General features: G+C 33.0%; 4 protein-coding genes across 5 annotated transcripts; 1 reads left to right on the top strand and 3 right to left on the bottom strand.

The window, feature by feature from the left end:
* Positions 1-697: 697 nt before the first annotated feature.
* On the bottom strand, positions 698-7,803 carry LOC139855553 (kinesin-like protein KIN-14J). Its single transcript, XM_071844787.1, has 19 exons — positions 7,641-7,803; positions 6,847-6,994; positions 6,699-6,751; positions 6,528-6,611; positions 6,355-6,432; positions 5,739-5,831; positions 5,611-5,640; positions 4,926-5,267; positions 4,454-4,535; positions 4,257-4,352; positions 3,999-4,178; positions 3,805-3,911; positions 3,549-3,727; positions 3,058-3,222; positions 2,721-2,974; positions 2,468-2,631; positions 1,634-2,067; positions 1,251-1,399; positions 698-982 (listed from the first exon to the last, which is right to left on the bottom strand). Exons 2-19 carry the CDS (start codon positions 6,944-6,946, stop codon positions 921-923), a joined length of 2,652 nt encoding a protein of 883 aa, XP_071700888.1. The 5' UTR covers positions 6,947-6,994; positions 7,641-7,803; the 3' UTR covers positions 698-920.
* A 1,837-nt stretch (positions 7,804-9,640) lies between these two features.
* On the bottom strand, positions 9,641-13,410 carry LOC139852555 (uncharacterized). The gene is made up of 6 exons (XM_071841852.1): positions 12,770-13,410; positions 11,612-11,862; positions 11,160-11,535; positions 10,690-10,821; positions 10,428-10,603; positions 9,641-10,194 (listed from the first exon to the last, which is right to left on the bottom strand). Exons 1-6 carry the CDS (start codon positions 13,316-13,318, stop codon positions 10,071-10,073), a joined length of 1,608 nt encoding a protein of 535 aa, XP_071697953.1. The 5' UTR covers positions 13,319-13,410; the 3' UTR covers positions 9,641-10,070.
* A 445-nt stretch (positions 13,411-13,855) lies between these two features.
* LOC139854892 (uncharacterized) lies at positions 13,856-18,297 on the bottom strand. 2 transcript variants are annotated; one of them, XM_071844167.1, is made up of 6 exons: positions 18,217-18,297; positions 16,555-16,840; positions 16,171-16,235; positions 15,451-16,077; positions 14,696-14,837; positions 13,856-14,606 (listed from the first exon to the last, which is right to left on the bottom strand). In XM_071844167.1, the coding sequence occupies exons 2-6, from the start codon at positions 16,703-16,705 to the stop codon at positions 14,092-14,094; spliced, it is 1,500 nt and encodes a 499-aa protein (XP_071700268.1). In that variant the 5' UTR covers positions 16,706-16,840; positions 18,217-18,297; the 3' UTR covers positions 13,856-14,091. The 2 variants fall into 2 exon arrangements, with proteins under 2 accessions (XP_071700268.1, XP_071700267.1); XM_071844166.1 differs by having other exon boundaries at positions 18,159-18,243.
* A 3,611-nt stretch (positions 18,298-21,908) lies between these two features.
* Positions 21,909-23,894, top strand: LOC139854959 (uncharacterized). The gene is made up of 2 exons (XM_071844229.1): positions 21,909-21,939; positions 23,239-23,894. The coding sequence occupies exons 1-2, from the start codon at positions 21,909-21,911 to the stop codon at positions 23,892-23,894; spliced, it is 687 nt and encodes a 228-aa protein (XP_071700330.1).
* The last annotated feature ends 314 nt before the right edge of the window (positions 23,895-24,208 follow it).

Genomic DNA, 24,208 nt, shown 5'->3' with positions numbered 1-24,208 from the left:
TGTGTTTATATTAATTAAATTTACTCTTGAAATTCTTGGATAAAATTCTATTCAATTGCATATACAGAGTGCTTGGTTACTCAGTAAGATCTATAAAATCATTCAAAACTCACAAATAAAAGGAATATATCCAACACATGCACATGAAATTTTATTGGATTCTAATGCTCATAAGCTCATTTCCAAAATATTCTACAAAAAATAAAATAAATATAAATAAAAAATAACAAAATTTAATGTGTTCCCCTCAAGTCCTCAACCCTCAATGCATTTTTGCTGCTACATCATTTGGTGTACCTCCCTTTACATATAATTTTTCTTACTATAAACCCTAAAACATGTGTTCCATCAATGAACTGTAGACAAATCACAAAAGAAACATGCATTATTACTTTGGTGTGAAACTACACCTTGAATTAAATTTGGGATAATACCGACCCAAACCCGGTCAGATCACATAATCATAACCATAGTAAAATAATGGGGTGTAGAATCTAAGTCCCTGGGGAGCTGATTATAATATACATATACATATACATATACATATACATATATATATATATATATATATATATATATATATATATATATATAAGAAAAAAAGAATCTATCAAATGTAATTCCAACTGTTACTTATCCTATCAAATAAAAAAGATCATCCTGCATTACTAATAATCTAATATAAATAGGACCGACAAATCTTACAATACAAACCGTTAAACTATGAGAAATGTCATGACTAACATTAGCAAATTTCATAATCGGTCAAGAAAGTTGACACAAATCTAGACATTCATTCTAAGCATTTTTGTCATTTCTAAAGACTTCACAAAACACAATTGTTTTTCATGAATCAATTCATGAATGAGAGGAAGCATGTCATCTATGTTGTGTTACTGTCATGGCAATAAAAAATGATATCATCGTCGTATTCCTGATTTAAGCGACAAACTGCCAGAAGTTGATTTTTTGGCGCTAGAACCTGAAGATTAGTCAACAAGACAAAGGAATACACATTAATAGGGCGATTATCCACATTAATCTCTTCACTGAATGACAATAAAAGTTTGACTTTTAAAGTCAAAGAAGAGAATTGACAAATCTAACTTTAAATGAGATTTTCAATTGTGTGGAATTATATCACTCCATTACTTATTTAAGTCGCACGGACATTACTCATCATGGGCGGTTACCCAACCCATCCGTTATACCGCATTTAGATACCATAAGACAATAGTTATATAACATACCTGATGCGGTACGTACAACACCTTTGGTTAACGATGCTCGAGAAGGTGCACTTATCCCTGGCCGTCGTGAAGACGAACCTGTTGGCACCTGTTTTCGTGAAGACGAGCTCATTTGTGGAGGTCTAGGAAGTTTAGAAGGTACGTTGGGCCTGAAACAATGACACCACAAATCAAGTTTCAATAGATTTGCAACAATTACCAATTGAAATATCACACAACATTTTCATAATTAATCTGTTCTGTAAAATTAAAGTAAAAAGTACACTTATACCCTTTTTTTGGTCTCTTTCAAAGATACCCAGATTAAAAAGTGACAATCTTTCAGGATTATTAAATGAAGTTGAGCTAGAATTTTATCAATTTTAAGAGAGAAAAAGACTCACTTCTGGTGGTGGTCCACGGATGCTTTTGCCGTATCAGCAAAAAGAGTCAACTCCACTATATTATTCAGTGAACCATCAGTTTCGGTTCCCATAGATAGAGCACCGTCGGATATATCACTTAATCTATCCTCGGAATCCATACCCAAAAGGTCGGTATCATCGTTAAGATCGTCAACTGAACATCTAGCCCCATTTTCAGACAAACCAAATGCTGTAACAAGTCTTGATTGTTCAAAAAATTCTTTATGGTGTTTCAATTCATCGGTCAAACTCGTTTCAGATTGCTTATCGCTTAACTCCGAACAATTCTCGATATCAGAAGCTGCTTTCGGGCCAAGGTTTAAGCTTTTCTCACCACTTGTACTTGTTTTGCCAACCCGTAATCGTGCTATCTCCTCGTCCTTTTTCATCATTGCGTCTTTCAAATAAGTTACCTGCATTGTCAAATTGAAACAAATTTTTTACTTTATGCACTAATCTTTTACGTAATGCAATTAATTAAAGAGGTCGGGTGGGTCATTTTTAGCTTGGGTTGAAACATGTTTGGTTCGTTTGCGTTGGCACACACATACGTTTTTGTCCTCTTCTTTCACATATTACAGATGTTTAATTCGCTAATTATTATTGCCAAACAACAGTAACCAATACTATCGAATAATTCACAACTGGAGATTATAACCATTAAGAATAGGCTTATGGACTTATGGTCACTTTCAACTGACTCAACCCATATGGCTTGTATCCAGATTAATAAGTGATTAATAAGTGAACAGGTCAACATCAGCACTACCTGTACATGTCATAAAAGACTAAAGCAAAAACATCAAATTATACCTGTTCCATGAGCTCTCGCACGCCTCGACCCTCTTTATTGCTATGGGCAGCACCTAATTCGACGCCAGACACTCGTTCAGCAAATTTCAAGGTGCTTATAGTTTCGGAGAAAGATTCCACATCCGGGTTGAGTTGTACAAACATAAGAGTCTTAGCTTGACCCCCTATAAAGTTGCACCAACGAACATAACAATGAGAACAATAAAGTGGACCAATATTAGACACTGATATGTATATTAAACATAATGATTACCTAAAGAACTTTGCAAAACTTGAGTAAGTTTGCTATTTCTATAAGGCACGTGTTGACTCTTTTGTGAAAGTGCAAAAATAACATCTCCAAGAGCAGATAACGATTTGTTGATATGCTGAGCTTCCTTTAATCTATCTCCAGTTGCTTCAGATCGATCGACTCGTTCACTCCCAGCCAGATCAACCAAATGCAAGTTACCACGCAACGTACCATTCGTCTCGAGATCCGTACCACGAACGTGAACCGTTAAGACACTGAATTATAAAAGATTAGAATCGATGATGTCATACTGATAACAATAAGTCGTGTTGAAAAAGAAACATATAAATAAATTAACCTGTGGGACCGACTACTTCTTTCATTTAAGGCGGTGGCACCCACGGCCCGATTCATTAATCCAACATTCATCAACTCTAGAACATCGGCGGTTGATGTAACCGGGTGCATGCTAGCGTCAGGAACGGCTAAACCGTTTGGTTGGGTAGAATTCATTATCCCAAGCGTGTGAAAGTCAAGGTATACATCTTAAAGGGGATGGTATTGCAATAGCAAATATATTCTAATACTCCCTCTGTCCCATTTTAAATGTTGTTTAGGAATTTTTGTTGGATTTTAGATTGAATGAATGTCAGTTTTGCCCTTATATTCAAGGTAAGTTTGACAATTTATTTAAGAAATAAATGAGTGTCAATTTGAGAGTTTAATGATATTTATTAGTTTGCAAATGGACAATTATTTTAGGACGGATATAAATAGCAAGTAGACAGTTTAGTTTAGGACGGATGGAGTAATAAATAAATACAGAAAGAAAACATGTTTAAAGGATATCTTCTTTGAGTGCTATTGGTGGATAACAAATCACGAACTTGCTCATTATAAATCTCGACCATTTGTACACCAATCTCGTATTCAAACGAGCTTCTTCTAATTTGGGAGAGACGAAAAAGATCATTCAAGGCCCGATAGTTGACCCCCCAATCCTCTGGAGACGATGCATTTGGCCCAGTCTAAAATAAAGGCACAAAATAGGTCAAAAAATTTAACGCGCCATACATTAACATACTTGTGCAAGCTACATACATACCATAGTATACGTCTTTCCGGAGCCAGTTTGACCATATGCGAATATGCATACATTATATCCATCGAGCACCGACCGAATGAGTGGTTGAGTATCAATGAACACTTCCTCTACAATCAGGAAAATTTAACATACAATCCATTAGCATTTACGGACGTTTATACATGATATAAAAAAGGTATGGTCGAAGAAAAAACCTTGTGTTGCGGTAGGGCTAAACACCTTGTTGAATTTGAAAAGTCGGTGGCTTTCTTTGACTATTTTCGACGGATTTGTAACAACCAATTCCCCATTGTCGCCAATATATTCAATTGTTGTCTGTTTTTGACTTTGACCCTTGAGAAATGGCCTTATGCGACAATATACTCTTATATTCCCTACTCAAACAAGACATAGATATGAAAAAAACAAACTTATTAACGACGATAAATATAATATTTGTAATTATAGTATACCTTTTAGATCTTGTACTTCATTGTACAATTTTCGGTTTTCTGTCAAAACAGCGTGGTAATTCTTTGCGGCATCTACGAGACACTGAATTTTTGTTCCTATACAAAACAATATACCGGTCATTAAGTGCATGAAAATAAAACAAACATAGTTTAATGTATGAACAAGATGTAAAATATCGAAACTGCCCAAAACTTACCAAATTGATTGATTTCGTCCTCATAAATCTGCTGACTTTGGAGAACTTCTTGCTTAATCAAATCTGAACCTATCCTTAATTCCTGGCAGTTCCATAATTACAACAGAATAAAAAAATTTAACTTAGAAAGTGTAAATCTTATATTCTTATATAAATAATTAATCAAAAACAATATACTTTTATACAGATAGACTGTGCAGAAAACATCAATGCTGAGATTTCATATGAACTTTAGATAATTAGAAAAAATCCACAAAATGTCATTACATCCCAATTGTAAAATCAGCCAAATATTCAAATTAAAGTCAAAATGCACCATTTTATGACAGATCTACTTGAACCCAGATGGAAAGATTTGAAATTTTGATGTATAACATTAAACCCACTTGATCCCTGCTTAGGAGATCAAATGTGTTATAATATTGTGTAACCATCACATATGTTAAAATATTGATGTATAAAAATTACAAACCTTTAGAGAAATGCACTGAGAATCCATAAAGTTCTTGAAGCCGCGCTCTTTCTTTTTCCATCGTAGAAACTTGGATTCCGTAAATTTTTCGAGTTCTTTCACCTTCTTCCTTGAATCAGCGAGAAGATTTTGAAGATCCATCGTTTTCTTCTCTAAATCAGATTTGACTTCTGTAGTATGTGTTTCGAGCTCCACAAAACGCTCCTCATATGTATTCCTTGTGTCTTCTAACTCTTGCTTTAGGTTTGATATTTCAAGTTTGCAGTCGTTGTTTTCGTTCCTTAGCCTAGATAATTCGACATCTTCTAGCCTTTTTTTCTCTTCTACCTTAGTCTTCTCAGCCTGCAAAAACACATTAAGTTGATGAATGATGATAGAATCTAGTAGTATCAAATTTACCCATTCCCATATAAATAGGTAAATGTGGTTATGGTTCATCTCAAATGGTTTTAGCTAAAACGGTTAGGGGTCAAACGGGTTGAAAGTAGTCCAAGTATATTTCTATAATGACAAAAGAGGTGGTGTCAGGTCAACCCGAACCGATTCAACAAGTACTAAAAATGACCAATTTCAACTTGAACCCATTTTGACCCATTACACACTCGACCCACCAGCACATCTTGCCAGCAGTTGTATATGACACTCGACAAAGATAAGTAACATAACCCAGAGATCAAAAAGGTACCTCTACACGATGGAGCTGATTTTTAACGACCTGCAATTAAGAAGGAAGAAAAAAATAGTTAATATAAGTAACAAGTAAAATAGTAGGCTATTTCTGTAATAACTAGCACTCTAGCAGTCTGAAACTACCTCATTTTCTTCAACAGCGCCAGTTATAAGAGTTTTAAAAACCCTTATTTTCGATCTATATTTTTCCTCACGAGTCTTGTACAGGTTGTTTTGCTATAACCACAAAAACATAACTGTCAATTATAAGTTTTATAAAACAGATATTCAACCCAGTGGCGGAGCTTGAACAATAGTTTTGGAAGGGCCGAACATGACATTATATTAAGATACCAAATGATTTTAGTAAATAATATTAATTTAAGTATGTTTGCGATATCCCCGATAGAAAAGGGCCTCTCCGGGACCGTGGCTCTTAATTTCAGGTAACAATCAAAATGAAATTTGTAGCCGTTTGAGTTACGAGCGTTTGAGTTTTTAAATCAACTAAATTCGAACCCGTTTGAAGGAGATGTAACCAAAACGGTGACAACTCGCAAATTTTTTGAGTCTATACTATTTTGGTCATATCTCCTTCATACGGACTCCGTTTTAGTTGATTCAAAAGCTCAAACGTTCGTAACTCAGAGGGCTACAAATCCTACTAGCTACTCAAACTTTTGGAGGGGCGAGGGCCCCCTCCTGCCCTAAGAAAGCTCCGCCATTGATTCAACCCATAAAAAAAAGTTTTCGCCTTTACCTTCCTAAAGTCTTCTGCTTGTTTTGAAATCCGTTCTTCAACCATTAGGACTAGTTTTTTCAATAGAGAGGCAACTCTCTACACAAGAATAAACGAATATACTGAATTTTTTTTATACAAATCGCACTAATTTGAGAATTCACAAGTGATATTTGAACCATAAATTGCCTTACATCTGGTACATCCTCTTTCCTGTTCTCAATGCTGTCATCAAGAATCTTATGCACGATACCGAAGAGTGATCGGGAAGATGCATTCTGTATTTATAAAATTTGCATTAGGGTCAGATTAACAAAAATTACAGTAATGTCCGCTTAATGAAAAGGAAATTAAGACGCAATCACCTGTAAACTGTCGAGGTTTGACATTTCTGACCGTTTAGCATCAGGAAGATCACCTAATTACATTACCAAATAAAATGTAACATGGGAACAAATACTATAAAAAATTCAATTCAATATAATACACATAATGTATGCTATTTCAACATACCTATACTTTTTTCTGTATATTTAAGACCGCCACTATTAACGTTGTGTAAACCATCTGATTGGCCATTTGCACTTTCATATCCATCTGGGTGCATACTCATGATAGCCTATCACAACACTTGATTTTTCTTGAATGTACCTAGATTATGCTGAAAGTTGAAATATTTGTTGAAATTACACTTCAGATAGCATACCATTATGCTCCTGACATAATTAAATTTCAGTTGCATTGTTTCATAAACAAATTGATTAATAAATAAATCTCGACCGCCAAGCCCGAATTTCAGCTAATGAACATAGTACAAGCAAACAAATTAACAAAATAGTATCAAGTCTTCACTAACAAGCTACCGCATTGCTTGATTTTCCCTAAAATTTGTAAAGCGATTTTGAGTACCATCAATGTACACTTCTCAAGTCACAAAACCCCAACCTTAAATTCTTAAATCAAGCTCATTTATAGAGAAAGTTTGTTAATTTACGGCTAAAACCCTAACCCATAGCTTTAATTCAGCTAATTTATAGTAGGATTTTATTTTTATAAAGAAAAAAAAAATGGGAACCCCACAAAACCCTAACAATTTTCATAAAATGCAGACAAAATCACTGCTGGGTTTTCGTGTACACTTTATAAAATTAGCAACTTTCCACAAAATGTCATTAAACCCAAATGGTGAATCAGCCAAATATTCAAATTAAAGTCAAAATGCACCATTTTATGACAGATCTACTTGCACCCAGATGGAAAGATTTGAAATTTTGAATTTAAAACACGAGATTTAAGATGTAACATACCTTAAAAAGATCTCTGGCTAAAATCTTGAGCAGATATAGTAGGATTTTATTGAAAATGGAGAGAAATGGTTTAATTTAAAATTTTACTGAAATTAAATTTTGATGGTGGATCCACAAATACATACATACTGATACAAAATGTAAATTGGGTTTTTGTGAATTTTAGTCAAAGATGAATTAATTTTGAGAGAGATGGAAAAGGGAAATGCGATGACACTGCCGGACTGCTTGTTCTTTTTTTGGATTAATTTTGTTTCTTTTGAAACTTTATTTTTTCAAAAATGAAATTGTTTTGAATATTTTATTAATTTTATTTATGAAGGGTGTCATTTACGTTTTGATTCTATTCCCGCCTTGTATGTTTGTACTCCTCGTTGGAGCTTTTAATATTCCAAACATAAAAGAGCACTTCCAATAGTTTCACCTTAGTCCTCCAGGATTAGACGCCACTTCGACACCACATCAGCACTTTCTTCCCAGGACTAAACACTCACAACCATGACACTTCTTTCTTCCCTTAATTTATTAAATGTACAAGTTTAAGAAGCAAAAAATACTACATTTTTGAGACATTCCTTCCGTCCTGAAATATGATTAAAAAGGACGATCAGCAGCATGAGATGGTGGACTAGTACCTGGGCGGGACCTGTGCGCCTTTGCTGCCATCGGGTTCCTTGTGGGCGTGAGCTTGAGCGGAGGTCAGGAACCCACCGTTGGGTTGGGAGTGCTCTAAGAAGACTCTTCCAAGTCATTATACTATAAAGAAATGAAATGAATAAAATAGAATACAAGAAAGATATTTTATCATATGATAATACATTTACTCATCTAATCTAATGAGTATATATATAACGGTTTAACCTCTAGAATATACATATTTATCTACTTAAATAAGGTAATATTATATATACCCATCTTAAACATTTAAACTCATATAATATATCTTTAAGAGCCTAATATAAAATATAAGAAATCTATATAGTAAAACTTTTATATTTACTAACTTTAGTAAAAATAATATAATAATATAATTAATTCTCGTAATATATATGTAGGTTGCATAAATATTTAAATGTAAGCGATTAACCAACATATATTCTTATTTATGTTTCTTCATAAAAAAAAAATAAGATGTAAAATGAAAGAAAATGGAATTCAAATTTTGATTTTCATTTAAGTTAATTTGAATTATTATTCTTGGTTCGATTTTCAGTTTTAGTTTCTAATATTCAGTTAAATCAAAACTAAATTCAAAATCGATTTCAGCTAATATAATACGAGTATTAATTTTATTTAGTATATGTAGACCACAGATTCAGTTCAAAAACAAAAGTTGAATTCATAAACGGTTTATATGCTTAATTTGATTAAACGATATTTTTTGTGTTTTTGTTTTTCGCTTTAAGCGAAACCGATCAAAATTTAGATTCGATTTTTAATTTGGTCCAGTTTTAGTTTTGTAATATGAATTTGGATTTGATTTTTGCTTTCAAAAATTACAAAATTGAATAAGTTGAAGATAACAGAAAACCAACTTTATGTCTGTAAGCGAGTAGATATTTTGGTTGCAGACATTTTAATTATTTGAAGACATAAGACAAAAAAAAAAATTATTTAGTTTCAAATTAGAAGTTTTAAAATATACTTTCACTTTTGAAGACATTTTGTTCAAGTATTTTGTAAGCTTATCTCATTCAATCATTTCCTTCCACCACTTACCCTCCCTTTCAGTCATATTCCCCACCTACTTTACACACACACAAGTTTTCTGTTTTTCTAAGAAATTAAAATTAAAGTTTTTTGATTTCAGACAATGAAATGATTTCTTTTGTCATAAAACATAAATTAATAAATTGCATAAAATTTAAAGACCTAATTGAGTTAGATATTGATCAAATACAAAATTTTGTGATTCAATTATCCTAATCCTAATGTTTATCAAAGTAAAAAAGTAAACATACTTCAAACTTACAACTAAAACAACTTAATAACACCCTCTGCGCCAACAAAAGTAGACAAATTTCGTCCCTTGTGTTGCCGGATTTGTAATTGTCATTACAATTATCTGGCTAGAAAGTAGAAACCAAGACAACAGTTTATCTTTGCATCCAATGATGCTAGCTCTGTTCAAAGGCAACTTCATGGAGACTCAACAAAGGTTTCAAGTATATTTTGGCTAAAAGATTTAATCAACTTTTGTAATTGTAATCTGTCACCAATGAACTTGGAAGTACCCATTTCCCAAACATAAAGCATGACAAAATGAATTATGATTTATAAAACAAAACAGCAACACATATCCGAGTCTGAATAATTGTTTACTTAAATTAAGAACCCGAAGATGGACAGAAAATTGTTATCGCCCCCCACAAAATTTGCTATTTCACGTACTTTGCAAAATCTTGACTAGTATTTAGTCAACCCTAGGTGTCATTCCCATTCTATAGTTGATGGAGGCTTCGACGTGATGTCTAGACAAACTCGGTTCACTCCACGAACACTATTGCAGATTTTTCTTGATACATCGTCTAGAAACTTATGCTCAAAATAGTACCTGAAAATTCAAAATATTCAATACACTTGAGACATATGACAAATGTAACAAAAAAAAAAAAAAATGATCAAATGCATAAACTTAATTTGGGAAGGAACAATATGTGAAGTACCACAATCGGTAACCAAAGTATTCATGAAAAAATCAAAGACCTTCAAATGTAGTCAGCACGTTGACTTTAGAAGTCAAACTTCCATTTCAAGATATATCTATAACTTAACACGAGCGCTCACCAGTCAGCAGTCATGCCATCTTGACTTGTGACGGCTCTAAGTGCAACAGCATTTGAATGAGTCCTTTGATCTCCTTGAACACCTGTCGTCTTAATAGGTAGAAATACAGCAAAAGCCTGCCATATTTCATCATATATCCCAGCATCTCTTATTGCTTGAATAAATATCTCATCCACCTGCAACAACCCATTTTCATTACAAACTTAAATCTAAAACAAATATAACATATGAATATAAATGTATCCTTAAGTTCATTATCTACCTGGCGAAGTATATCCAAAGCATTTCCTTGAGTGACATCACCAGGAATTCTCACAGCAAGTCCGGGCCCCGGGAACGGATGCCGCTTCAAAAACGCTACTGGAACGTCCAAAATCCGCCCGAGCTCACGAACCTTCACAACAATAAAGGAAGGTTGCATAAATAGCTTACAAAAGCAAACTAAAAAGCTTTAGTTCCCATTTAAGAAAGTCTTGTAAGTTATAGAGAGTTTTTAAGCACAGTGTCAAAACAGGTCAACTCGGTCAAAGTTATCCACACAAAAGACACCAAGTTATCATTTTGATCAGAAAAACCATTGGTAATATTACCCCATTTGACTTTGTTCTGAAAGTTTTGACTTTTCTTTGAGTCAAACTTATTTGGTTACATAAATAAACACTCTACCAAAGACTGAAAGTGTGGTATTTCTTTGTATTAGAACACAAACGTAGTTAACGACATAATGCAAACCTCATCTTTGAAAAGAAGCTTAAGTGGTTCAATAAGCTTCAACTTCATATCTTTAGGAAGCCCACCAACGTTATGATGACTTTTGATCGTGTGAGAGTGGGATCGTCCACTTCCAGGTGGCGGGCAAGATTCGATTACATCTGGATACAAAGTTCCTTGTACCAAATAAGTAGGCTTCGTCCCCAATTTTTTCTCTAAATCATGAGCGAATGCATCAAAAATTGATATAAACTCCTTGCCGATTATTTTCCTCTTCTTTTCTGGATCTGTAACGCCTTTCAACTCGCTAAGAAACTGCACTGAAGCATCAACACAAGTAACAGGCAGATGAAGATCTTTTTCAAATGTTCCCATTACTCGTTCTTGCTCCTTGTACCTATATAAAACACAACCAATGTTATCTAATTGATCAAGCAGTAAAACTATGGTCAAGTCAACACCTAAAATCTAACCTAAGCAACCCGTTATCAACAAAGATACAATGCAGCCTATCGCCAATGGCTTTGTGAACGAGTGTGGCTGCAACAGTAGAGTCTACACCACCAGATAATGCACATATAACATGATCATTGGGTCCCACTATGCTTTTTATCACTTTTAGCTCCTCCTCCATTACATCTTCCATTTTCCATCCAGCTGTGACCCCACAAATATCGAAAAGAAAATGGCGTAACAATTCCATTCCCTCCGGTGAATGTGTCACCTTCATATTAGATAATTGAATACAAAGTGTTACATGCATTTCCCACGTTATAAAATCTCATTGAATAAATTTCTAATTTGTTTTTCCATAAACGTTAGTTAGTAAACAGATAGTCTTAAGCGCCATATCACAAGTATGCTAATAAGAAATACTTGTTTACTTCATATGCAACTTCATTATATGACAAGAAGAAACAAACGTGCTGAAAATTCAAAAAGATGTAACGAATCAAACTTTTAGTGATAAAACCACGCAAGTTCACATACTCAACAAACAAGAATCATCACAGCACTTAATCCTGCAAGTTAGATAATTCATTTTAGTATTTTAAAACATTTTCAGTTTTCAAGCAAATTATAAAATATTGCTTATGACTAAACAGTATTACACACAAAAGTATCAATAAAGTTACTTCCTTTGCATTCAGATTCATCCAAATTCACTTAATCCTGCAAGAATATATGACTTTCTCCTCATTTAGCACATCATGAGATTTTTTTTTGCTTACCAACCAATGATAAACTTATGCTGAAAGGCCCGAAACAATGTTACACCTAATAATATCAGAGACTAGTATCCACACAAAATATATAATTACATATACCTCCGGATGAATCTAAACGTAAAGGAAGTGACTTTATACGTTTTCAAGCAAATTATAATTCTTAAGACTAAACAGTATTACACACAAAAATCAGAGTATCAAGAAAGTTACTTCCTTTGCATTTGAATTCATCCAAATTCACTCAACCCTGCAAGAATATGACCTCATCATTTTACCACATCAAGATATATTTTTTTTTTTGTTTACCAACCTATAATAAATCAATGCTGAAATGCCCGAAACAATGTTACAAACAGTAATATCAAAAACTAATATCAATATACAATGTATAACTATATATACCTCCGGATGATACTGCAGCCCATAAAACCGCCTACCAGGATTCGCAACTGCTGCAATCCCACCCTGTTCGCTTCGAGCCACCACTTCGAACCCGACCGGCAACTTAACCGCTTCATCACCATGACTCATCCACACCACCTGCTTATCACCAACTTTTTTCCCCAAAAACAACCCACCAAAATCCTTAACAACTTCAATCACCATTCTTCCATACTCTTGTTTCTCCCCAACTCCAACTACCCCACCCAATTTCTGCACAATCAATTGCAACCCATAACAAATCCCCAACACAAATACACCGTTTTTCTCAACATATTCCACAAATCCATCCGGAAAACTAGGCGCGTCCGGCGCGTGAACGGAGTGAGGACCACCGGAGAGTATGATTACTGATGGGTTTAAGTCTGTGATTGATTTGAGGGATGAAGTGCCGGAAATGCAGAGGGAGAAGATTGATAAACTTCGGATTCTGCGAGTGATTAAGTGTGTGTATTGTGAACCGTAATCGAGGATTAGAACTACGTTCGATTTCACGGCTTCGACCTCCATTAATTCCGGTGAATTTGAAAAAGGGATTTAATTTAGGGTTTATATGAGGTAGAAAATGAGGGGCTAGGGTTTTTGATAATAGTTGGCGGGAAGAGAACACCCTAAATAGGTAAAGATATACTGTTTTCACTTTACACCCCTTATAAATCTCATATTTGCAACTTTATTGTTTTTTTAAGCACTGATGAATTATAAATCTAAAATATTGAATTTTTTATTGATAAATTTTAAGGTGCATATAACTCTTATATGTAACAGATATTTATTTAATTTACAGTGATAATTAAGGAATTATACAAAACTTTTATACACTCTAACAACATGCTTAAGAACATACTTAAGGGTTATATTTGTAAATTACTAATCAAGCTTTATTATTTGGAAGTTTTAAGTTAGGAAAAGCCTTTGGTATGTAACTATGACCATCAATGTCATCATCATCATCATCATCATCATTGTATTCTTATTACTACGTATTATATTATATGGGTTAAAGCATACAGAATATTTCTTACAATGAACAACATAAGCATTTAGGCAAAAAACACTTCAATGCCCTTATTCAATGAACATTTCAACTCTATCATTTGATCTGATATCTGATATATATACATTACATATAAGTCTTATATCCAACAAAAAATGACTAAAAACTAGATCTTCTCTATAACATACTAACACGCTAGCAGATATGCGTATGTGCTCGGGCTAGATCTGCACAACTCTGAGGCGCGAACCACTGACAACGGGTCAAACCGATTATCAAAATGGCTTCACAAAAGAATATCCGATACAACTTCCATAATTAATTCTTTTAAAGTGTCATCTACGAATTCAAACACAATATCATTTGTATCTGATATGATGTCTACCCATTGTCCACATTTTGCCATATCCTTCCTAACAAGAACATCTAGCGTACGTGGGACCATAGTGTTACCGTTATGCCACTCAACTTGGTCAATAACCTCATTGACCACGTCTTTCTTCAGTGAAAAAGGTTGAACCTTTGGAGTAAAAAACGTGAGCCGCGGATGCAAACTAACTAAAATTTCCTTAACACAATCGTGCAAGAGTTTATGATCACACGATGTTTCTGTTAGATAATCTGTCGCTAAAAAGTCCACCCAGTTTGACTGAAAATTTCTGTACATATCATTAACGTACGAAGCAATGTAACCTGGATCTTCCATGAATGAACTTGGACTGGTTTTGTCATGAGGTGCAGATGAAGTACGCGACGAGCATTCTTCAAAATCTAGACGTTGTTGTTGAATTTGAAGCTCAACTGGTGATGGGCAAATTGCAATTGTCAAACAATTGCTTAAATAAAAGCAAGAAAATAATAAAGTTGTGAACGTTAATCAATTTACATACCAGATTCAATGGTACTAGTGGGACTGCTTGTGAAATAAGAATCAAGAACAGAAACTGGGCTTGGATTCTCCCTGAATCGATCGTTATCAACATTTTCTAATTTGAAATTAGCTTTAGGCGAAGAATCATCTAACAAATACTCCTGTATGAATTAAAAGTCCAAAATGTTGTACAAGATTAGTTGCTGACCATAGTAAATATTCAAAAAGTGGTTATTTTGAAATGGGTCAATCTGAATTATGCTTTAACTGTAATGGGTCAACTGTAAAATGAACCAAGTGTCTCAAATATTAGATTATTATCTATCTATACTAATATAATTGTATGTATTATCAAAAGTAACGAAAATATAAACATTTTGTTTAAAACAGAATAAGAATAAACTAGTAAAATATTAACAACAAATGTTCCGGGCCCCTGTACCAAAAATTACTAGCTTTTACACGCTACCTAAACTCATCCATACATTAATATATTGATTGATTATTAATAATTGATGATTGATGGTTGATGATAATAATAATAATAATATAGTAGTAATACTCATATTTGACAAAATAATTATAAAGGTATTTTCTAACATGACTTCTGTAAGTATATCTAAAAGACTTAAAAAAATATTTTTGAGATCAAACCCAGCCATATTGACATCTACAGATGTTACCAATTTGACCCATTACTTGTACATATCAGAACTGTTTTGCCACCTGTAATTAATTATTAATTAATAATAAGTAAAAAAATGTAAAATTTACCGCTCTCGATCCTTCAATGCACCTTTCTACACCTGTTGGATCCATGTTGTTTGAATCTGACCCCAGTAGTATCCTTTCGAATGTTTGCGAAGTTCGTTTACCTGATGAACCCGAACGTTCAACCGAACCCATCCCAACTAGCCTTAACCTTTCTGCTAGGTGTTTTCGTGCTTCTATAAATACTTCAGGTTCTTGTGTCTTCGAAAATGGTACAATAGCCAATTTCTCATCTTTTGAATTAGTTTCCCTACCTTCAAAAGTCTGAAAAGATTTTATCTTTTGAGTGTTCTTCAACTTCTTTGCATTTTTAAGTTTTTTTAGAACATCATTCAACGAAACATGAGTGTGCTTTATTAGTTGTTGCTTGCTTATTGATCGTTGATGATGGTGTAAATACGAGCACCGACAAGCTAAGTCAACTGGAGATTTTACAACACGTTGACTAGGCCTCAAAACAACGATTGTATCAACTATTGCATTTTCCTTTTTCTTATTTTGATTTTCATAGCGCGATTTAATCTTTTCCGAAAATGATTTATCCATGGTGTTCTTCCATATCTCTTCATTCTTTCTTGTACGATTTGAATAACTTTTTTCTCCTTTAGGAGATTTGATCTTTGATTGACTCTGCAAATGATTGAACTTAATTTTTAGAATCTAATATTCCTCTTGAGGATAAGTAAATAATTGGATATCAAAGTTAAAAAGATGTTAACTTACATTAAGTCTTCTAATTTGCTCATCGAATGTCGGCATTGGTGCTTGGCTCCTTGCATATCCTGCTCCTGTTGCAAGGGCCGCCATAACATTCAGTTTGACTTTTAAAGTCAACATATCACCTTTTTATTCTAAATCATGTTAATAACTAGTTAACAAAGACAATACCATTTCTGTTATTGGTATTATTGAATACAAATTCCAAATGTGTTGTCAAGATTTTTTAGAAAAAATTAGCCTATACACTCGTATGTGAAATTTAAATAGGTTTATTTGACTTCAATAGTCAAAACGAATTCTTAATGCAGCAAGTCAATCTAGATTAGAAACCATCAAAATCTGATAACCTAAAGCCATGTAAAGATTTTGAAAGTAAAGTCAACTCACCTAGATGATTTGTTAGACCATGGCTTTCTTCTGACAGCATTTTCCGATGAGGGCGGCCAATGTGGTGGTCGAACAGACCACTAATATTACGCACACAACCGAACTGATTCGGGTCAACTGTAGGAGGACATTTTGGAGATTTTCTTGCCATTTATTCTCAAAAGGATAGTATTTAGTATTATGATAACAATCAAGAAACACAGACTACATATGAAGCTGAAGCTGTTCGGTTATCATAAATCAGTATGAACACACTTGATTTCAAGGGATACTCAAAGCATTCACCCTGCAAGATTGATATAAAATAATCTAGATAAGGGACTATCAAAAGAATAAAAAGTATGCAAAACAATTAGAGTTGAAAGTTACTGATTCTGATGGAATTGAGAGGTAACATGAATAATAAATTGTTGTTGGTTATAAAGTGACCCATACATCATCTAATTAACTGTATTTGGGGTTGACAGTTGATCTTTAAAAATGAGTAAGAAGAGTCTTTTTCTCACCATAAATAAATTTTACAGTAAAGTAATTAAAACCCCACTTGATTTTGCTAAACTTAGATGCATAAACTCAGGAAAAAAAGCTCTATCCATTCAAATTTATAATCAGTTAAAGTGAAACATCTTGAGTGCTGTTAATTGAAGCTCTTTGACATAAAACTTGTAAGAACCAATTAATTGGTGGGGGGGGGGGGGGGGGGGGGGGGGGGGGAATAGAGACCTCTCAAGGAACTTGATAACAAATGATACAAAAGCCTTCAACTTTATTCATATTGACAAATAAAAATTAAAATCCATCAAGAGAAATGTCAGAAATTAGTTAGTTTATCAAATATGAATGAAATTCTGACAAAATAAATGAACCCTACAACTATAAACATACAAAGAGTCTTGGTATGAAACAGTATTGAGAAATGTTTGAATGAAATTCTGACAAAATAAATGAACCTACAACTAATCATGCAAAAAAGTCTTTTTTATGAAACAGTAGTCGAGGTTGACTTGTATAATAATAGCACATATAATTGAGCAAAGGTAAATGTTAATAATCTGATAAAAAAAGTAAACCCAGTAACTAAAATGAGATATAAGACAGACCCATGATTAAGAAACTTATAACTGAGCTGAATGTGTAACAAAAATGCTAACTTCATGCAAAAAAGTGAGAAATCTTGATGAAAGAGGTGAACCCAGTAACTAAAATGAAGAATCAAAACAGACTCAAGTTTAAGGAACTATAACTAAGTAATAAAGGTATGAACTTTAAACAAAAAGAATTATAAATCTTGAAAAAATAACAGAATCTAATGACTAAAATGAAGATTCAAAGCATACCCATGATTAAGAAATTATAATCGAGTTAAACGAGTGTAAAGGTATGAACTTTAAGCAAAAAGAGTGATAAATGTTGATTAAAGAACTGAACCCAATATTTTAAATGATGATTTAAAACAGACACATGATAAAGAAACTATAATTGAGTTAAATTGAGTAATAAAGGTGTGAACTTCATGCAAAGATAGTTAGAAATCATGATTACCCACCTTTTTTTTTTTTTTTTTTTTGTGTGGCAAAAAACTGGAAAATATATTGATTACCCACCTGTTTATGTGAAGTAGATATTCATCAATGGGGAAAGTAAGAAAGAGAGATGGGGTACCTTTTATGAACAATTGGGGTGTGCTAAATGCTAATGATGTTGATAAAAGGAGGACCCTATGTTGAATGAGGATGAATGACCCTGTTTCTGAGGCTAAAAGGCAGAGAAGAAGAAAGAAATTTATGACTCGTGAAAGTCAAGAAAAAAACAAATGCGAAAATGCCAAATATTAAAGCTCAATATTCTGGTGGGTTGAGTTTTTTTTTTCTTTCTGTGATCGACATATAAATTCCAAAAAGTATATATATTTCCTAAATTTCCATTTTGTCTATCTTAAAGAAATTGTGTTTTTTTTCTTATTTTTTTGATAGAAAAAAGTATATACGTGATATAAAAGGTCGAGAGGGAAATGTTGGAACGGTCCGGTTGCGCTAAATGAGATTCAAGTTATGTCTTTTGATTGGATTTCAAATAGGTCGAGAGGGAAAAAAATCGATTGGCTCACGTGGCTAACCAGTCCAAGAGTGTGTCTAAATAGCTAATACTCGTGTATATGTATCTAGTCAGTCTTTGAGTTGCTTGCTTTGCAACTGTTCGTGTAATACTTTTAGCTAGCTTTTGTAATCTTTTCGTGTTCAATAAAATTTGCCTTTAAAAAAAAAAATATACGTGATATAAAAAACCTCAATGATGTGTGAAAAGAGGTATGCAATATTGTTGAAATTACACGGCAATAAATTATTAAAGACGATATTCAGTGTTTGTAGAACTTAGTTTTCATATAAGGTTGTTGTAGAACTTAGTTTTCATATAAGTTTGTAGCAGCTGCGGAGTCAGAATTTTAGTTGATTGGTGTAAAATTAGAGTTCTAAAAAAAAGAATTTTTGAGATTAATATTCATTATGTAAATTTTAGAAAAAATATAATTTTTTTTACAGCTTGTTATCATATATCTAATGTATGTATGATATGAGGTAACCAAACCTAATGAAAAAATGACTAATGACTAATGAAAAATAATGTTTAGAGTTTAGTAATTAGTATTTAAATTTTAAGGTTTAGATTTCGTTTTTAACATAGACGGTTTAGAGTTCAAAGTTTAGATTTTAGAGTTTAGGATTTTGAGTTTATGGACTAAACTCAAACACTAAATCCTAGACCCTAAACTCTAAAGCAGACTAATTTAAAAATAAAAAAACTCACAGCAGTTCATCATACATCAGATGTATGATAAGCTGATGTAAAAAAAATTTGTTTTTTTTTTCTGAATCTAAACAATGAATATTAACTCTAGAAATTAAAAAATCTAAAATATAACTTCTAATTTTAATGATAGAATAAAAAAACAAATTTACATATTCCTTTATTCTCAAAAGAGTGCTTATCTCTTAGTCTTATATATATATATATATATATATATATATATATATATATATATATATATATATATATATATATATATATATATATATAGTGGTAAGATCCAGAGGGAAGTAACCAATCGGGAGGAAGCGGGGGGAAGCAAAAACATTTTTTTTTCCTTTTTTGAAAAAACTTTGTTCACGAACATTATAGATGGGATGAAAATATGAACATTTAATAAAGACACTTTGTGAAAAATATTTTTATTTTGGCGGGAAAACCCTCGAAGAAGTAATATATAACAATTATTGTGTTTTTCGAGCGTATGTTGAGGTTTTAGCTATTAGGGTTTATAGGGTTTAGATATTAGGGTTTAGAAATTTAAGGTTTAGGGTTTAGATTGAGTTTTTAACACGAACGGTTTAGAGTTTAGGGTTTAGGGTTTAGGGTTTGGTGTTTTGGCTAAACTCTAAATCGGGCTAAATTTTACTTCACAAAACATGAAGAAAAAAACGTTCATATTCTTCACGAACAATATTATCTTGAATATTATTTTTGTCGATCGTTTTCCCGCCTAAATAATATTCATCACGAAGTGTCTTTTCTAAATGTTCATATTTTCGTGTGATCTTGATGCCGAAAAAAAAAATTCCAAAAAAACGAAAAAAAAATTTGCTTCCCCCCGATTGGTTACTTCCCCATTGATCCTGGCCCATATATATATATATATATATATATATATATATATATATATATATATATATATATATATATATATATATATATATATATAGTTTGTTTTAGGCGTTTGACAAACAAATTTGTATATAATGTTTTTCAAAAACTCGTTCAGTAGTTATCGCTCGTCCGTACATGAAAGTTTTGCTAAATCTCAAATGTGTTTAGCAACAAGTAATAAGTTTAGAAAGATTATCTGTTTTCAGTGAATAACTTTTATAACCGTAAGGTGTGGTGCATTAGTGCATTGGTGCATTGATGATGATATCACTTTCCATAAGAAATCGGGTGTTCGAATCCCATCTGCTGCAAAAAAAAAAAATATATATATATATTTTCATTGTGGTTACCCGCTTATATCATGAGCTGTGGAGGTTTTCGGACGTCTATGCATTTGAGTATCACCCGAGGGTTTTACCATACGCGATGCCCGTGTGAATTTGTTGTGAGGGTTTCCTCCTGAGAGTCGGTAGGATTGTCACGATTCGTCCAAGAAAATGTCACATCGTGCTCGGATTTCATCAGTAACTGTTTAACTCCCGTTAAAAATGGAACTTTTACTAATGGTACCTATTAAGAAGTTCTTGTTTATTACTCCGTAATAGGAGTTTTTTTTCGTGTTTAACCCGAGTTGTATGAGTATATAATTAACTCGTTGATTTTATACAAGATACTAAATAATAAAAATTCACAATGTCTCAATTTAGTTTTTCAGCATTCTTTTGAACTATATTTAATCAAGGGAAGTGATATGTACACAACCAAATTTTGTTATGTACACAATCATCATGTTTTACAGTATTGTACTGTACAACACTGTAAAGCATGATGGTTGTGTACATAACAAAATTTGGTTGTGTACGTATCATCACCCTTTAATCAATTGTGTACTTTCATAATATAATAATATATAGGGTTTAAGCTACTCAGTGGTCATATACTTTTTTTTTGTTCCAATGTAGGCTATATACTCAAAAAATACTATTGTAGGCTATATACTTTGAAAAATTGTGTTAATGTAAACCAACTTAACTTGGTAACTTGATAAATAAGATATTTGTTATACATGATAACGTTGTTAATTTTTTCCGTTAAACAGTCATGTGCAAACGATTTCGATTTCCGGCTAACTTGTTAACTTGATATATAGAATATGAAGATGAATACTAGAAATGATTTACATTTAACTAACCTAACCCAAGAATGATTGATTTCGATTTCCAGGTAACTGACATGAATCTCAAACGATTTTGATTTAAGATCATCAACGTATTACAACTGAAGTATAAAATTGTCAACGTGAAAGACGAACAAATTCTATTTCGATCTCGATTACAATCACGAATCTAAGTATACCTGAACGATTTCGATATAGCTGACAATAGACGAACGATTCCGATTTAAGATAATTCAGAACCCCTTCGATTTTGAATATATAGTAAAGTAAGTGGAAGCGAAAGTTTTTTTGAAGTAGAAATCGGATGAAACACCAATTTTATAAATGATAGATTGTGATAATTGAAAACGAAAGTTCTCTAGGTTAAGTTTTTTAGACTTAACGAACCTTTTTAATGTCCGTCAGCTTCAGGGACTGCATACACAAAATGAACAAACCACAGGGAATGTAAGTGTACTGTTCTCAATTTAAAAAAATGACATATAATCAGTTAACCGATCTAACAGGTGAGCGGTCACTTTTTGTTTATATTAGCATACTTTTTCAAAGTACACAACCTACAATAGTATTTTTCTGAGTATATTTTGGAACAAAAATAAAAGTATATGACTACCGAGTAGCTTAAACCCTAATATATAAGATATAAGAATAATTCATTTTTATGAATAAATAAATGTATAATGATTTCTCTTGTGGGTGAATAATTCTTTCTCGACTCGTGAGTGAATAAATGACTTCACTTATATTCTAGGGTAGAAGAAAGATTATTTACATCTCACCTTTCCATATCTCGCATGTACAGGATTGAATATTGTTGTTGATATAATAATTTAATGATATGATATTTTTTTAAGTATATATTTTTTGTTTGAAATAATTAAATTGAGACGAAGATAGCATGAGAGGACATGTTGGTAATGTGCAAGGATGTAAAATATTGGGTCTCTTAAAGGAAAAAACCTATCATTAATTGCAAAATGGTGGTGGCGCTTCAAGTCGGAGCCCAACGCCTTATGGACCAAGATTATTTCCTCTATTCATGGATAGGGATGGTAATGGATCGGATATGGATCGGGTGATGCCGTATCCATATCCATATCCATTTAGTTTTTGTTCATCCATATCCATATTCATATCCATTTAGTTTAAGATCATCCGTCCATATCCATATCCAATGGATTAAGCGGGTTAATGGATATCCAATGGATATTAAAAAAAATGTTATAATATTTTTTAATATGCGATTAAAACGTAAACGTAGTACAACAAAAATATATATGACATGACATTAAAAATTCTGTCCATAAAAATGTGTAATCTTTGTCGAAGATAAAACAAAATTTCCTAAACTTATTATAAAATATTGATTATAAAAAATTAAATATGAAATTTGTAAGTTTATTTTGTTAGATATACATGTTTTATTGTAATATATTATAGTTATTTTATTATATGGTTGAAAGCAAAATGAAAATCTAATGGTAAATGAGATTGTAATAGTAAATATATAAGAATATATCTATATTTATGTATTTGTATACGTATTTTGGGTGGTAACTGATATATCCATGGATGAAACTTTTCATCCATGTCCATATCCATATCCATTTAGGTTCATCCATATCCGTATCCATATCCATTTAGGTTCATCCATATCCATCACGAAGCGGATGGATCGGGTGGATATCCACCGGATCGGGTGACCATTGCCATCCCTATTCATGGACCTAATGGGCTAGTGGATTCTTCGGATGTCACTAGACCAAAAGGCAAGAGTGGTGTTTGGATTAACATTGTTCGTGCAGGGTGGGATATCGAGAAGATAGTTCCAGAATTCAGAAGTTCCTTTGTTAAATTAATCGGAGATGGTTCATCCACTATCTTTTGGCATGATCCATGGTTGACTGAGCAGCCCCTTAAAACAGTTTACAAGCGACTTTACCACATGAAAAAAAACAGTCGAGCAACAGTGATGGACCGTATTTCGTGGTCTGATTTGCAGCAGCCAACTTTCTTATGGGATTGGAGCCGTACACCGACTGGGAGAACTCGAGAAGATCTTGATAATTTAACTAACCGATTATCGTTATATGTTAAATCTGACAGGTCTGACGATACATGGATTTGGAAGTCTTCAAACAAGGGTTCCTTCTGTACAAAAACAGTGGCAAGAGTGATTAATGAAAATGTCAATATCCATACAAACAGTTCGCGTTATGTCACTTTGAGAAACAATTTTGTTCCATTAAAGGTAGAAGTGTTCATCTGGAGATTAATTCGTGGAAGACTACCGGTTCGAGTTGAGCTAGATAAAAGAGGTATTGATCTTAATTCAGTTCGATGTCCGCTTTGTGATGACGATGTTGAAACGTTAGATCATGCCTTTATTTTTTGCAAATATGCTATGGATGTGTGGGAAAGGGTATATAAATGGTGGGGTTTTAACGGTGTGGCAAACTAAGCATCAACGAGGCTTTTCGAGGTAATTGTGTTTCATCCCTTTCATATATCGGTACAAAACTTTGGCAATCGGTAGAGTGGACGTGCGCATATCTAATTTGGTGGAACCGTAATCAAAAGATTTTTGCCAATAAGATGTGTTCAAGTCCGAACGCCCTATTAGAGATCCAATTATAGTCTTATGAATGGGTGTCCAAGCGATTTAAGAAGAAAAAGATTGATTGGTTCAAGTGGCTAAGTTGTCCTGGGCTATGCGGAACATAGGAACTTCTGATCTATATGGAAGTTACTGATCTTTATGGGCTCAAGCTTTAT

Source organism: Rutidosis leptorrhynchoides, chromosome 6 (genome assembly GCF_046630445.1).
Source record: "Rutidosis leptorrhynchoides isolate AG116_Rl617_1_P2 chromosome 6, CSIRO_AGI_Rlap_v1, whole genome shotgun sequence".
Taxonomy (NCBI): Eukaryota; Viridiplantae; Streptophyta; class Magnoliopsida; order Asterales; family Asteraceae; genus Rutidosis; species Rutidosis leptorrhynchoides.
The sequence above is the reverse complement of the archived record's forward strand: the minus strand, read 5'-3'. Positions and strand labels throughout refer to the sequence as shown.

Coding starts and splice junctions, on each gene's coding strand:
- LOC139854959 (XM_071844229.1), top strand. CDS start 21,909: ATGACATATAATCAGTTAACCGATCTAACAG. Junction 21,940..23,238: donor TCAGTTAACCGATCTAACAG/GTGAGCGGTCAC, acceptor TTGTTCGTGCAG/GGTGGGATATCGAGAAGATA.
- LOC139852555 (XM_071841852.1), bottom strand. CDS start 13,318: ATGGAGGTCGAAGCCGTGAAATCGAACGTAGTTCTAATCCTCGATTAC. Junction 11,863..12,769: donor GGCTGCAGTATCATCCGGAG/GTATATATAGTT, acceptor TCTAATATGAAG/GTGACACATTCACCGGAGGG. Junction 10,822..11,159: donor AGCTTCTTTTCAAAGATGAG/GTTTGCATTATG, acceptor ATTGTTGTGAAG/GTTCGTGAGCTCGGGCGGAT.
- LOC139855553 (XM_071844787.1), bottom strand. CDS start 6,946: ATGAGTATGCACCCAGATGGATATGAAAGTGCAAATGGCCAATCAGAT. Junction 1,400..1,633: donor TCCGTGGACCACCACCAGAA/GTGAGTCTTTTT, acceptor TCATTGTTTCAG/GCCCAACGTACCTTCTAAAC. Junction 983..1,250: donor TGTTGTACGTACCGCATCAG/GTATGTTATATA, acceptor ACTAATCTTCAG/GTTCTAGCGCCAAAAAATCA.
- LOC139854892 (XM_071844167.1), bottom strand. CDS start 16,705: ATGGCAAGAAAATCTCCAAAATGTCCTCCTACAGTTGACCCGAATCAG. Junction 14,838..15,450: donor GCATTGAAGGATCGAGAGCG/GTAAATTTTACA, acceptor TAATTCATACAG/GAGTATTTGTTAGATGATTC. Junction 14,607..14,695: donor CACTAGTACCATTGAATCTG/GTATGTAAATTG, acceptor GCCCATCACCAG/TTGAGCTTCAAATTCAACAA.